General features: G+C 42.7%; 1 protein-coding gene across 2 annotated transcripts in view; it reads left to right on the top strand.

The window, feature by feature from the left end:
• The window catches only part of SUSD1 (sushi domain containing 1), a 183353-nt gene extending 178037 nt beyond the window's left edge, over positions 1 to 5316 (top strand). For both annotated transcript variants that reach the window (XM_070595055.1, XM_070595050.1), the window contains one exon: positions 4827 to 5316. In XM_070595055.1, the coding sequence (XP_070451156.1) occupies positions 4827 to 4848 (22 nt within the window). In that variant the 3' untranslated portion in view covers positions 4849 to 5316. The remainder of the gene's footprint in view (positions 1 to 4826) is intronic.
• The last annotated feature ends 7269 nt before the right edge of the window (positions 5317 to 12585 follow it).

The raw sequence follows: 12585 nt of genomic DNA, 5'->3' as shown, positions 1-12585 counted from the left end.
TCCTTCCTCAAACTTGTTAAATCCTTAGGCATTGTGTGAGCACCACAATTTCATTATCTGCTGACTTACAGAGAGGTGGGAAGGGGAGGGAAGGCAGAAGATGAAAGAGTTTGGGGGAAGGGCACTACTATGTTCTCGACTTTACTATGCTGTAGATACCTCGTCTCATTTATTCTTTGCAGCTTGTAGGGTAGTTTCTTTTCCTATTTTCCAGAAGAGAAACCATTCCTAAAGTCACTCAGAGCCAGAGCCTCTTGGAAGGATCCTGTGCTCTTTCCAGTGTATTCTGAGGAAGTGACTGGAGGGACATCTGTGTCTGTGGCCCGTGGGGAGGTGATGCAGCCAAGCGCTTGCTCTGTGCCTCACTGAGCTTTCTCAATGCTGCAGCGCTAAAGCATATACTGATCGCCAGGCAGCTGGGGCCCAAGGGACAGAAAGAGCTGAGAGATTATGCACAGTCTGCCGCATTCTTCCTCACACACAAGCATCCCTCGATATATCTATCAAATGCTTGCTTTCTGCTCAGCACTGCTCTTGGAAGACTGAGACCATAGAGGAGCCACTGAGGACCCAATTTCTCCCTGACAGAGATTTCGGTCTAATAAGGGAGCCCCAAGACCTCCAAAGGACATTGGGTTGAGGACATGTTAAACTGGCTTTTCTCCAAGGGCAAGATGTGGTGGCTCAGATTTGCCTTCCCATGAAGGCAGTTTTGGAGGAACGTTTCTCAAATGGGGGAGGCCCTGTGGGCAGAGATGTTGGACTTTACTCCAAGAAAGAGAGCTAGAGAAGGTGCCATGGGCCAGAGCTGCTCGTTTAGTCCCATTCAAATCCACACATCTGGAATACTATTCGGTAATACAAAGGAACAAAATATATAGACCCTACAACATGGATGAACCTCAAAGACGTTATGCTAAGTTAAGAAGCCAGACACAAAAGATCACACATTGAATGACTCCATCAGTATAAAATGTCAGGAAAGGCCAACCCATAGAGACAGAAAGTAGATTAGTGGTTGCCTGGGGGTTGGGAGTAGAAATGAGGATTAACTGTAAAAGGGGATGAGAGATTTTATTGGGGTGATGGAAATGTTTAAAACTGGATTGTGGTGTCAGTTATGTAAGTTGGTAAACTTACTAATGAATTTTATGGTTTCTAAACTTGTTTAAACATACACATACATGTCTTGGGGAAGACACACACACAGACACACACACACACCTGCATGTACATCTTGGCCTTCTATACAAGAGCAAAGAGGAAATTAGCTTGAGCACAGATAGGATCTGTTTCTGAAAGCTGCTATTTTCTCATCAAACCTGACTGGACAGTTGGACAATTCATAGTCTCAAAGTCACAAAAGCGGTTTGGGGTAAAGAAGTGGGAAGAAGGATGGTGAGTCTGATTACACTGTAAACGACTACAGGCAGGACCTCAAAGACAGAAGCCGACCCAACCTCAGACTGACTGGTGAGAACAGCCCCACCCACGAACGCATCACGCTAGAGCCCTCCCTGGGCGCAAACCCACTGTTGGCGTGGCTTTTAATAGAGGAAAGGGCTGGACTTTTATGGTGTTCACAATGGTGACTCAGTGAAGAAGGCAGAGGTGAGTCTGAGAATAAAAGAGTTAAATATTTCCTTGAAAGAGAGAAATAAGGAACCCAAAGGGTGAGCGGTAGAAGACATGGTGAAAAGAAATAGGACTCCGGATGACTCTAACCTTCACTCACTTACTAGCTATGTGACCTTGTGTCACATAAAATGAAACTGTCTCTTAACCTCTCTAATCCTGTTAACTCATCTGTGAAACAGTGGCAATCGAACCTATCTAAGAGGATTAAATGAGATCATGCATGTAAAGCACTTAGCCTGATATCTGATAGGCACGCGCTTCATTCATTCACTTCATTCATTCAACGAATATTTCTTGAACATATACTATGTGTTAGGCACTGAAGAGACATCAACAAATACATAAACAAATAACGTAATTTCATAGTAATAAGTGCTCCGAAAAAAGTAAAACAATAGTGGAATAGAGAGAAATTGTGTAGGGTTGGGAGATGAGTAATTGTAGATGTGGACCTCAGAGAAGGCCTTTCTGAGAAGGAGACATTAGCTCAACAACCTAAATAATGAGAAGGAGCCAGCCATGCACGGATCTGAGAGGAACATTCCAGACAGAAAGAACAGTAAGTTCAAAGGCCCTAAAATGAGAATGAGTTTGGTCAAAGCCGGGACTAGGATGAGGCAAACGAATAGCTCACTCTCAAGGTTGAGTAAGATTAGAACCTATATTTGTCTAAAATTTTGATATTTTGCTCTCCATGGACTTTTTTGCATCAATTTTGGTATTTTAAAAGGATTGCCTTACACATTATTTATTCTGATTACTAAATTTTGGGGCACCCCTTAAATTTTGCACCAAGGCAGCTGCCTCGTTTACCTCCCCTAGTCCAGGCCCTGTGTGGAGAAAGAAGCAGAATAAAATGGTAGCTCCTATTGGTGTTGATCTTCCTATTATGGATACTTTCTACTAAAGCTGGGATGGGCCAATGGGCAGGGCCTGTGATTCTGTGATTCCATGATTTGAGCATGAGGTTAGGGTTATTGTAAAAATAATCTAATGATAAATATCTGACAGTTTTCCTTTTTTAGGAAAAATCTAGAGCCCAGATTATACTTAGAGGTGTTTGCCAGATAACGCGCAGACCCCCTGAGATTCCAAATCCAGTAGTTTCTCCTCTCTCCCCTCCTCTGAGGCCACATGTGTTAAGAGATGTACCAGAGTCTCCCCTACAGTCACTCCAGATAGGGGAGAATTCTGGGGCCATTAGCCGTGGGGCCCCTCCAGCCAGTCCCTCCTAGGCCCAGTCCTGTGCTAATGTCACCCTTCTTCTCCACCTCCGAGCTGACTCCCCTATTCTACAGAGTTCCTCGGAGATTAAGAAAATGTTTGTGAACTGCAAAGTTCTAACAAAGTCTCTTCTGCTGGCTGTTGCACAGCCTCAGGCCTCTCTGATACCATTGGAAGAGAACCCTTCCACCCCCTGTTCTGCCAACCCCTCTGGAGGACCAGCCTGGAGGGTTCACTAAACTGTGGTCTCCACAGGTAGCTTTGCTTTTTAAGGTTTACAGAGCCTTCTGTTGCACAGCTAGGCCACATCTCCGTTTGCCAGTTGCCTCTTGTCTCATTTATTTTCCCTTCACAGGGCTTGGTGAGAGGCAGCTTTCTTCCTAATTTGCAGCGACTTCCAGGGCTCCTAACTGCCTTTGCATAAATAGGCCCCCAGGTGGGCTGTAAGATCTTACCCGTCTTCCTTTCCTTCCTAATTCCCCTCCCGCCTTCCTTCCTTCCTTCCACTCTCTCATTTAACAGATACGTTTTTTGAGTACCCATATGCATGTCACTGTACTGGGGACACAAAGATGGATAAGACAGACATGGCCCCTCTCATATTGAGCTCTCCGTCTGGTCGGCAAGACAGATGAAGCAATTAAAATATAGGCGTTATGATGAGGAAGGTAGGGGCCTGTACACGTCCACAGATTGGAAGGAAAAAAATATAGAGTTTCTCCTTCTTTTAAAATATGAGAATGAGGGGTCAGCCTGGTGGCGCAGCAGGTAAGTGTGCACATTCCACTTCGGAGGCCCTGGGTTCACCGGTTCGGATCCTGGGTGTGGACATGGCATCACTTGGCAAGCGACACTTTGGCAGGCGTCCCACATACAAAGTAGAGGAAGATGGGCATGGATGTTAGCTGAGGGCCAGTCTTCCTCAGTAAAAAGAGGAGGATTGGCAGCAGATGTTAGCTCAGGGGTAGTCTTCCTCAAAAAAAAAAAAAAAAGAGAGAATGAGGTTCAGAGAAGGAAAAAGTAGTGTCCTCAGCACACAAACCTAGAGCTCTGGTCTTCTCATTTCCAGACTCATGCTCTTTCTACTCCTTCTACTTCCTAATAAAGATCTCACTTTGGGGACCAGAAAAATCTCTAGAGAGGGAAGCAAGTCAAGGTGTGTAACATAAAGCACAGGGATTACTGGGAAGAGCTCAGCAGGGGGCAGTCTGACCTAGTGCGCCTGGCTGAAACTAAAGGCCAGGGCAGCTTCTGCCGTTCCCACGCACGGCGGCCGGGCCAGCCTTGGGCTCACTCTTATCCACCGCTCCTGGGATGGCCAGACTGCAGGAGAGAATCCTAGACCTGGCTGGGACCTTAATGAGCCTTCCTACTTTTTCTTTTCGTGCTTCCTGTGCCAACTCTACTGTTAGGTATAATGCTCAGTCTGCACAGTGTTGGTTTTCTAGCAGTTGTCCCAATTCCACCTGGAGACCGGAAATCTGTGACGGCAAATGAAAGCAAGGAGTGCGTCCATGTTAAGCAGTCAAATAATTTCATAAACTCCTCAATCAAGCCATTTGCAACTGTGACTTGCCCTCACCTCCCAAGGACAGCTTTCACGGGTTTCTAGAAAGACCCGAGCTGTTTTGCCATTTCTGCCTCTATGACTTCTATTTCTGCTGGCCTATTGCAGAACTGTGCCCCAGACACTGTGGGTACATAAACGAGTGAGTCCAGCAGCTGATCCGCCCCCTCAACCTTATCTCTAGTGGTTGTTAACAGGGTTTTCAACATGAGCTCAGGCATTTAGGCCTCAAAAAAGGTGCTGGCTATGAAAAGATAAAGGACTTTCTTTTCCCACACCCAGAAGATGGACGTGCCTGCCAAGGGAAAGAGGCCAAGAAATGTGCTCTCCAGAGGCATGGTTATTTCAAGTTTCCCAGAACCTTTCTGACCTAGAATAATCTTTTTCCTTCCTTAAGTTTTGTCCTAGGTGAAAGCTGAGAGGACATGGTCAGCTGCTTGGAAACCAAGAAGATCTGGAAATACAGGTGGAGCTTTTTGACTTTGGAAAGACTTTTGGTTTCCTCCTGACCCCAGGCTCTAAGCGTGGCCTGGTGATTTCTTGGTGCCGCTTTTCACTGACTCAGTCCTGCGTTTCCAGTGGCACCCAAGTCTGGCAAGTAACCCAAGTCTGGCAACCAGACCGCTTGCTTTGCTGGGTTTGAGGGACCATCTGAACAGACATAGAGGTCAGAGTTCAGCTACACTGTACAGATTCTTCTCTGACTCGCACCAGGGAAGAGCAAAAATTCCATTCTGTTAGGACAGCGCAAGCAATTAAATTCCCAAGGGAAAAGCTAAATGCAAATTGTACCTGCCAACTAGTGTCCCCTAATGGGAGGAATGCGGGAATCTCAAAGCTCTTAATAAACAACTTGTGTCAAGAATTTCGTTCCTAAGAAATCAACATTCAATACATCATTTTGGTAAAATAATATCTCTTCAAGTAGTGGTTATTAATCCCGATTGCCCATTGAATCGTCTGGGGGACTTTGAAAAATGCCGATGTCTGGGCCCCGTTCCAGAGATGATGACTAAAACGCTCAGGGGCGGGGCCCTGGCATCAACAGTTTAAAAAGCTCCCCAGCTCAGTCTAATGTGCAGCCGGGGCTGAGAACGCTGTTGGAAGGGGACTCTAGCCACTTCATTCCCGCCCTGGGAACGGGAAGGGTGCTAAGAGCCTTACCAGGTAGGAAAACTCAGAGAAGAGAAAAGAAAAAGCAACATTAGTGGCACTAAATTAAACCAGCTCCCCGGCCCACTGCAGATGGGTAGGAGGGTGTGGTCAGCCCAGCATCGCCCTGCGGGTCGGCAGAAGGAAGGGAGGTGCTTTGTTGATTTCAGCTTCAGTTTTCCCTCCAAAATAGCCAAGCATTTTCCCCCAAAGTCTAGATGAAATAGCTCATGCTTTCCCCACGGAGCTCACATTTTTATCATCTATTAATACTCTGGTATAGTTGGCACTTTTCTGAAGTCTGTTCTAGATCATTCATCCACATATTTCTGCATCAGTATCACATGGTTTTACTCACAGTAGGGCTATTATTCCTAATATTTAACAATTTCCCCTGACTACAAAAGTAACAACAGTGAAATATTCTCTAGAAATAGCCCTGGTTAACAAATAAAGAAACTAATATTTAGAAGACAGTTGCCCTAGGTCAACCACTCTTCCATGTAGCAACGCGTTTCATTTTCACAACAACCCTCTGAGTTAGGTACCATTATTAGCCCCATTTGACAGCAAAGGAACCTGAGGCATGGCCATATTAAATGTCTTGCCCGAGGTGACCTAGTTTATAAATGGTGGGATCCAAGACATGCAAGGTGGCTCCAAAGGTCTTACCAGGATGTGAGGCTTCTGAAATTATTCAGTCTCTCTTTCTGTGTCTCTCCCTCTGTGTTTCTCTCTGTCTCTCTATAATATATTATATAATTTTTATATAAATAAATTTACATACATAGAAATATAAATTTATATACATATAAGTAAATATTATATAGTATTACATATTATAATGTATACTATATATTGTATATAATATAATGTATATTTATAATGTATATTATGTTTTTAAAGGAAATATTTTGCTTATTATTTTTGAAGCTCACTCCCCCCTCCCCCCCACCTAACAATGTATCTTTGGCACTTTCCCTAGGAGTATAGAGTGAGCTACCCCCAATCTTGTTGGTGAGAAGCGGCTTAGTGGTCACACGCCTAGGCTCTGAAAGTGAGACTAACTGGATTCAGGTACCTGCTCCATCACTTCCTAGCTCTGTGACCTTGGGAAAATTAATTCACTCACCCTAAGTCAGATTTCTCAATTTAAAAAATAGAAATAATGAGGATAGCATTAACTCTCATACTCTAATATTTAGAATAAGTGCTTACTTACAGTACATTTATAAGTTGGGTAACCTTGAGCAAGATACTTAAATCTCCATGCTTCAGTTTCCTCTTCTGTGACATGGGGATAATCATGGTGCCTACTCACAGGGTTGTGAAGATGAGATGAGTTGCTACGTGGAAGAGTGCTTGGCGTAGGGAGGTACTTACTAAATATTAGTTCTGGAAATTGAAGGAGATGAATCCTGGGTTAGCCAAGGTCTGGTACTTAAAAGATAGATATTCCATGTTTATATTACACTCACTCATCTTGAGTCAACTGACCTAGAATTTCATCTATTTCATGCAGATTTTTAACTTTTAGACTAGCTTTAATTTTTCTGACTCTATAAATTTCCTTCATCGTTACTAATTTTATGAATTTGACTTCTTTCTGTCTCTTCCTCAACTAGGGCTTCCTACTTTTGAGAATCTCTCCTATAATGAACCTTTTCCTTCAAATGTGCGGAGAAAAAAATATCTTGGTAAATCCTGATTTAAATGTCCAGTCTTGTATTTATTAAATCTTCTCTACTGATACTTAATTTAAATCTGTGTGATCTAACAGTTTCTGAGAAGGAAGTGTTAAAACTTCTTCCAAAAATGGTTGTTTTATCTGTTTCTCCCCTAGCTTCATCAGTGGTGGCTTTATATATCTGAAGGCTAAATAGTTAAATGTATGTACATTCGTAACCATTACATCTTTTTGGATCCACAATACTTGTACAATATTATTTTTCCCTTAGTCTGTTTTTTTTCTTTTTTTGGTGAGGGGGAGAAATAAAGAGTTTAAAATCTATTTTGCCTAAAATTAAACTGCTACTCCAGCTTTCTTTTGCTTTTTAACTGATGTGTTTCTCCTTGTCACCTTATTTTCAGTCTCTTTATACGTTTTAAAATTATCCATCTATTCTCCCCAAATAAGTCAAGTATCTGAGCGTAATTTCACATCCCTGTGGCCCAGCCTTCTCTCCCATCAGGTCACTATTCCCTAGTTTTAGTTATGCATCGCCATGGACATGCTTTGTTTTTTTAAATTTTTTGTCATTATTTAGGCAGCAATAAAGTTAAAGTTATTTACTTACCTTCTTTCTCATATGGCATTGTTTCTTCCTCATTACATCTATTATTCTTTTCATACTTCCACATTTCTAATTCCTCCCCTTATTTCCAAGGACATCTCTGATGCTCAATCTGATGTTTATTTCCTGGTTCTTTAATTGTGCTTCCTCTGATGTTGGCTCTTCAGTTTTTTCATCTGTATTTTATAGTATTTTCAGTCCTCAGACGTCTCATTTTTTTCTTGTGAGCTCATATTCCCTCGTGTCTGATGGCCACCTTGGCCAACCATGTGTCTGTGGAGAGGGACGAAAGCCTGAACACTGTCTTCTCCAGATGAGAGGGACAGCGGAGACTCTGGTAGGCTCAGCCACTCCACGTTAGCTTGCTCCCAGTATCCCAGGCAACTCCTCTCCTTCGGCCATCCCTTAAGCACTTTATCCGGGCTCGGATCTTTTGCAGGGGTGATGTCTTAGGTTGTAATTATCTAGTCACAGATCAGAGGAGAAGCAAGGTACTGATCAGGGGTCAATTGCCCACCTGCACCATCATTATCTGAAGATGCCATGAAAGACAGAAGAACCCTCTCCAACTGACCTTCTGCAGACATTGCCATCATCCTACCATTCACCCAAGGAGGGCAATGTTGGAGAGAGAAAATGGCAGGGGAAGAATGTGCTCCCCCAGCCATTCTTTCACCTTAACCTTGTTGACATCTTATAGAGGAATATACCTCAAATGTACTCTCCCACAACCCACCCCATCCTTCTGTTAGGTAGTAATAGTGGGATCCTCAGAATCTTGTCCCTTACCAATAACAGCAATGTTCACCAACTTGAGTGTTAATGGCTTGACTCCCAGAGCCAGTTTTCAATTTGGTACAAATTGAATCTTAGCTGGCCAATTTTCCTAATATGTGTGAGATTAGGCCTTCTCTATTTTTGGATAGTTTTATTTATTTTAGTGGGTATAAGCCGGAAGGGACCTTGTAAGTGTGCATTTAAACTACCCTTTTCCCAGAAGGGTTCATCTGATATATTTTTAACTTATTTCTTAACTTTCTTGTACATTCTATTTTTAATATGATCTTTGGTCAGCTGGAATCATCACTTGAACGTTGCTTTGTGGGTTTTTTCTCCAGTTGGCATGATTTCTTTAATCCCGTATTTAGTGAGAAGTTCAATGTCCTTTCCAAGACGTTTGCAGATTCCAGGGAAGTTTATTGACTCCTGGTCCCTTCTGGCTCTGAGTTCAAGTTCCAGCTCCCTAGTGTTCCAGGTTTCATTTCTATCCCACCTCCTGAAGCTGTTTTCGCTTCTCTGCTCCATAACTCAGCTCCTGTTCTGTGACTCTTTGCCCTGCAACTGCCCCCAAAAGCTTCCCACGGGCCGTTTGTTTGTTCATGGTCAACTTGTTGGTTTGCGGTGATGGGGAGTGGGAGTTATATAGTCAGCTTCCCAGGCCCACCCCTCTCCCTGCTTCTGAAGATGCTGGGTTCTTTCCTCTTAGAATCCCCCTCCCAACTCAATCCCCCTTATTCTACTAGGCATAATAATGACAATAATATTAATAATCATAATAGTGAACATACATAGAATTTACTGCGTGCCAGGCACTTCTCAACCGCTTTACGTATATTCATCATTTGATCTTCACCACAATCCTGAGAAGAAGTTATTATGATCAGTCACAGTTTACAGGTAAAAAAGCTTAATTATATCTAATTTACTCTGCTTAAAAATGGATCATTAGGGGCCAAACGGATGGCGTAGTGGTAAGTTCGCCCGCTCTGTTTCGTCGGCCCAGGGTTCACTGATTCAGATCTTGGGTGCGGACCTATGCACCACTTATCAAGCCATGCTGTGGCAGGAGTCCTACATATAAAATAGAGGAAGATGGGCACAGATGTTAGCTCAGGACCACTTTTCCTCAGCAAAAAGAGGATTGGCAGCAGATGTTAGCTCAGAGCTAATCTTCCTCAAAAGAAAAAAAAAGGATCATTAGAAGAACTGGCAGAGGCTTTGAAATTTTGTTTGTTCCTTCTCTCTCCCCATAGTTTCTCGGAGGTAAATTGAGCAATATGAAGATTCATTTCCCCAAAGATATGAATGATGCCAGTTCTTTTGAGAGGTAAACACAGATATATTCAGTGAAGTTTTAAATAACTGTAAGATGTCAGCTGGGGTCATCCTGCTCACAAGATTTAGTAGAATCCAAAGTCTCCATTTTATAACTTGTAGAAATTAATGAACTTCCCCCAATTTTTGCAAATGTTTGGAGAACATACCCGCTCGTGGTTACCTCTGCTCTAAGATGCTGTTTCTGCTAAATAAGTTTAGGTTATGGACATCCCATGACAACACATAGATCTAGACACAAACACAGCTACTTTCTTCCGCTCCCTCCTCCCTCCAACGCACATGCTGTTCATTTGAGGAGCAGCTGATGCTGAGAATCCGGAGAGATGGAGGAGTTTGTGTCAAAACAATACCAAGAGCCCAGCTTTGAATATTAGATGTCCCCTGAAAGTCCGTTTAGCTCTCCCATCACTGGGGATGTTACTGTGTCGCTGGCCTCTACCTCTCCTCTCATCCGTTCTTGTTTCTGTCTTCTTCTCTTAGGAGTCTGAAATAAAATCCCTTTGTTCTCATAAAGCAATTGAATTCCCTCTTTACTCTACACTTCATGACCCGGCCTCACAACCTGAGAACCAAATTTATATATCTAAATGGACTATGAAAGATTTTTGTAAACAAAGGGTGCTCCCTCCCTAAGATAAATTTTGGGGCCACCTGTTAAGATCATTTAAAAAATCTATATAAGACTTTCTTTCCCCCTCTGTTCTGCTAAAATAAGGATTTGATAACTTCAGACAAATTGATAACTTTTTAAAAAAATTTTTTCTTCTTCTCCCCAAAGCCACTGGTACATAGTTGTATATTTTAGTTGTTGGTCCTTCTAGTTGTGGCATGTATGATGCCCCCTCAGCGTGTCCTGATGAGCAGTGTCATGTCTGCACCCAGGATCCGAACCAGTGAAACCCTGGGCTGCCAAAGTAGAGCGCGGGAACATAACCACTTGGCCACGGGGTGGCCCCTAAATTGATAACTCTTGACTCACAGCCTGGGTTCCTTTGCCCTGATCCAGGCAGCATTACCCACAGGCAGGAGAGTAGTATAGGTTTTCTTGTTTGGGACACATCCATTGGTCAGCGTGTACATGGGAACTAAGTGGGAGGAGAGGGCAGTGGAGCTCTTATTTCACTTATACAACTGTCTATTTCCTGTATTATGAAGCTAAAATTTTATTTATGTTACATATAATAATATAATAACATCATATATTTCTGAAAATACATTAGTGTTCTGAAAATAGATGTAACTAGAAGAGCTATATCAATAAGACTGAAAGAAAAGCCTAGAAAAATTCTATGTCTATACATTATTTAGTATATTGTACAGGTGGGAAAGATTTGGATAATTTAAAAAATGACATTGCTGAGCCAGCCCTGATGGCCTAGTGGTTAAAGTTTGGTGCACTCTGCTTCAGCAGCCTGGGTTCAGTTCCTGGGTGCAGCATCACACTGCTCGTTTGTCACTACCCATGCTGTGGTGGCAGCTCTCACAGAAGAACTAGAAGGACTTACAACTGGAATATACAACTACGTACTGGGGCTTTGGGGGAAAAAAAAGAGGAAGATTGGTAACAGATGTTAGCTCAGGGTGAATCTTTCCCAGCAGGGGGGAAAAAAAGACATTGGAAAAGTTGGCTAGCCATTTGGAAAAAGATAAATTTGGAGTTATTTCACACTTACTAGAAGAACATATAGATGAATATTTATATCATCTTGAAGTAAGAAAATCTTTTCTCATCATGACATAAAAGATGCTAAAATAGGTTTGACTGCACATCAAAGCAATGCTCAAGGGGCCTCAAGGGGCCTGCAGCGGGAATGAACCTCACCTGGGGATGGGGCCATCTGAAAGCTGAAAGCATGTGCACGGACCAGATAAGGCCCTGGCAAGTGAGAGTGCCAGAAGAAGAGAGTTGAGACAAATCACAAACACCAACCACTTAAGACCCCTGTGTACACACACTCACACACACTTACAGACGACTAAAAGGCTGAACATAGGGCATCAATGTCCATTTTTAAGTACTAGGGGCAGAATATAAAAGGAATCCAAAGACACGAGGAGGAGAGTAACGGAAAAAGCACTCACACTGTTAAGAGTCAAATAGAAGCCTCGGAGAAAACATCCCAGGAAACATCAGGGGCTTTCAGATGACACATGCCTAGCACCTTTCAGAGAAGAGAAAGAGCATGTGGCCTCTATGAAAAAAAGAGATAAAAGATGTATAATAAATCAACTGAGTGAGATAAAACAAGGAAGCTAGAAGAGCTAAGAAAAGAAAGCAAGGGCGAAATAGCATTTTAGAACAAATCCATATCACAGAAATAGCAAACAGTGTAATTGATGCAGTAGCCAACGTAATGTGTGATATGAAGAGCAAGCGTAAGGAAGTCACAGAAACTTCGGATGAAAACGCAAAGAAATAAAAGCAATTAAAGAAGACGGAAAAGAGGCAGTGAAGAGCCAGCATAGCTTTTGGACTGGTACTGTTGGTTGTTGGCTTAATGGCCATTCTCACTCCTCTTCTCCTTTACAATAAATACGTAGGACGAAAAAGCTAAGTACTCAATATCGTGGCCTCCTCAGGAAGATACAGAT

This window comes from Equus przewalskii, chromosome 26, assembly GCF_037783145.1.
Source record: "Equus przewalskii isolate Varuska chromosome 26, EquPr2, whole genome shotgun sequence".
NCBI classification, from domain to species: Eukaryota; Metazoa; Chordata; class Mammalia; order Perissodactyla; family Equidae; genus Equus; species Equus przewalskii.
Note: the sequence above shows the minus strand (reverse complement) of the source record. Positions and strands in the feature narration are given on the sequence as shown.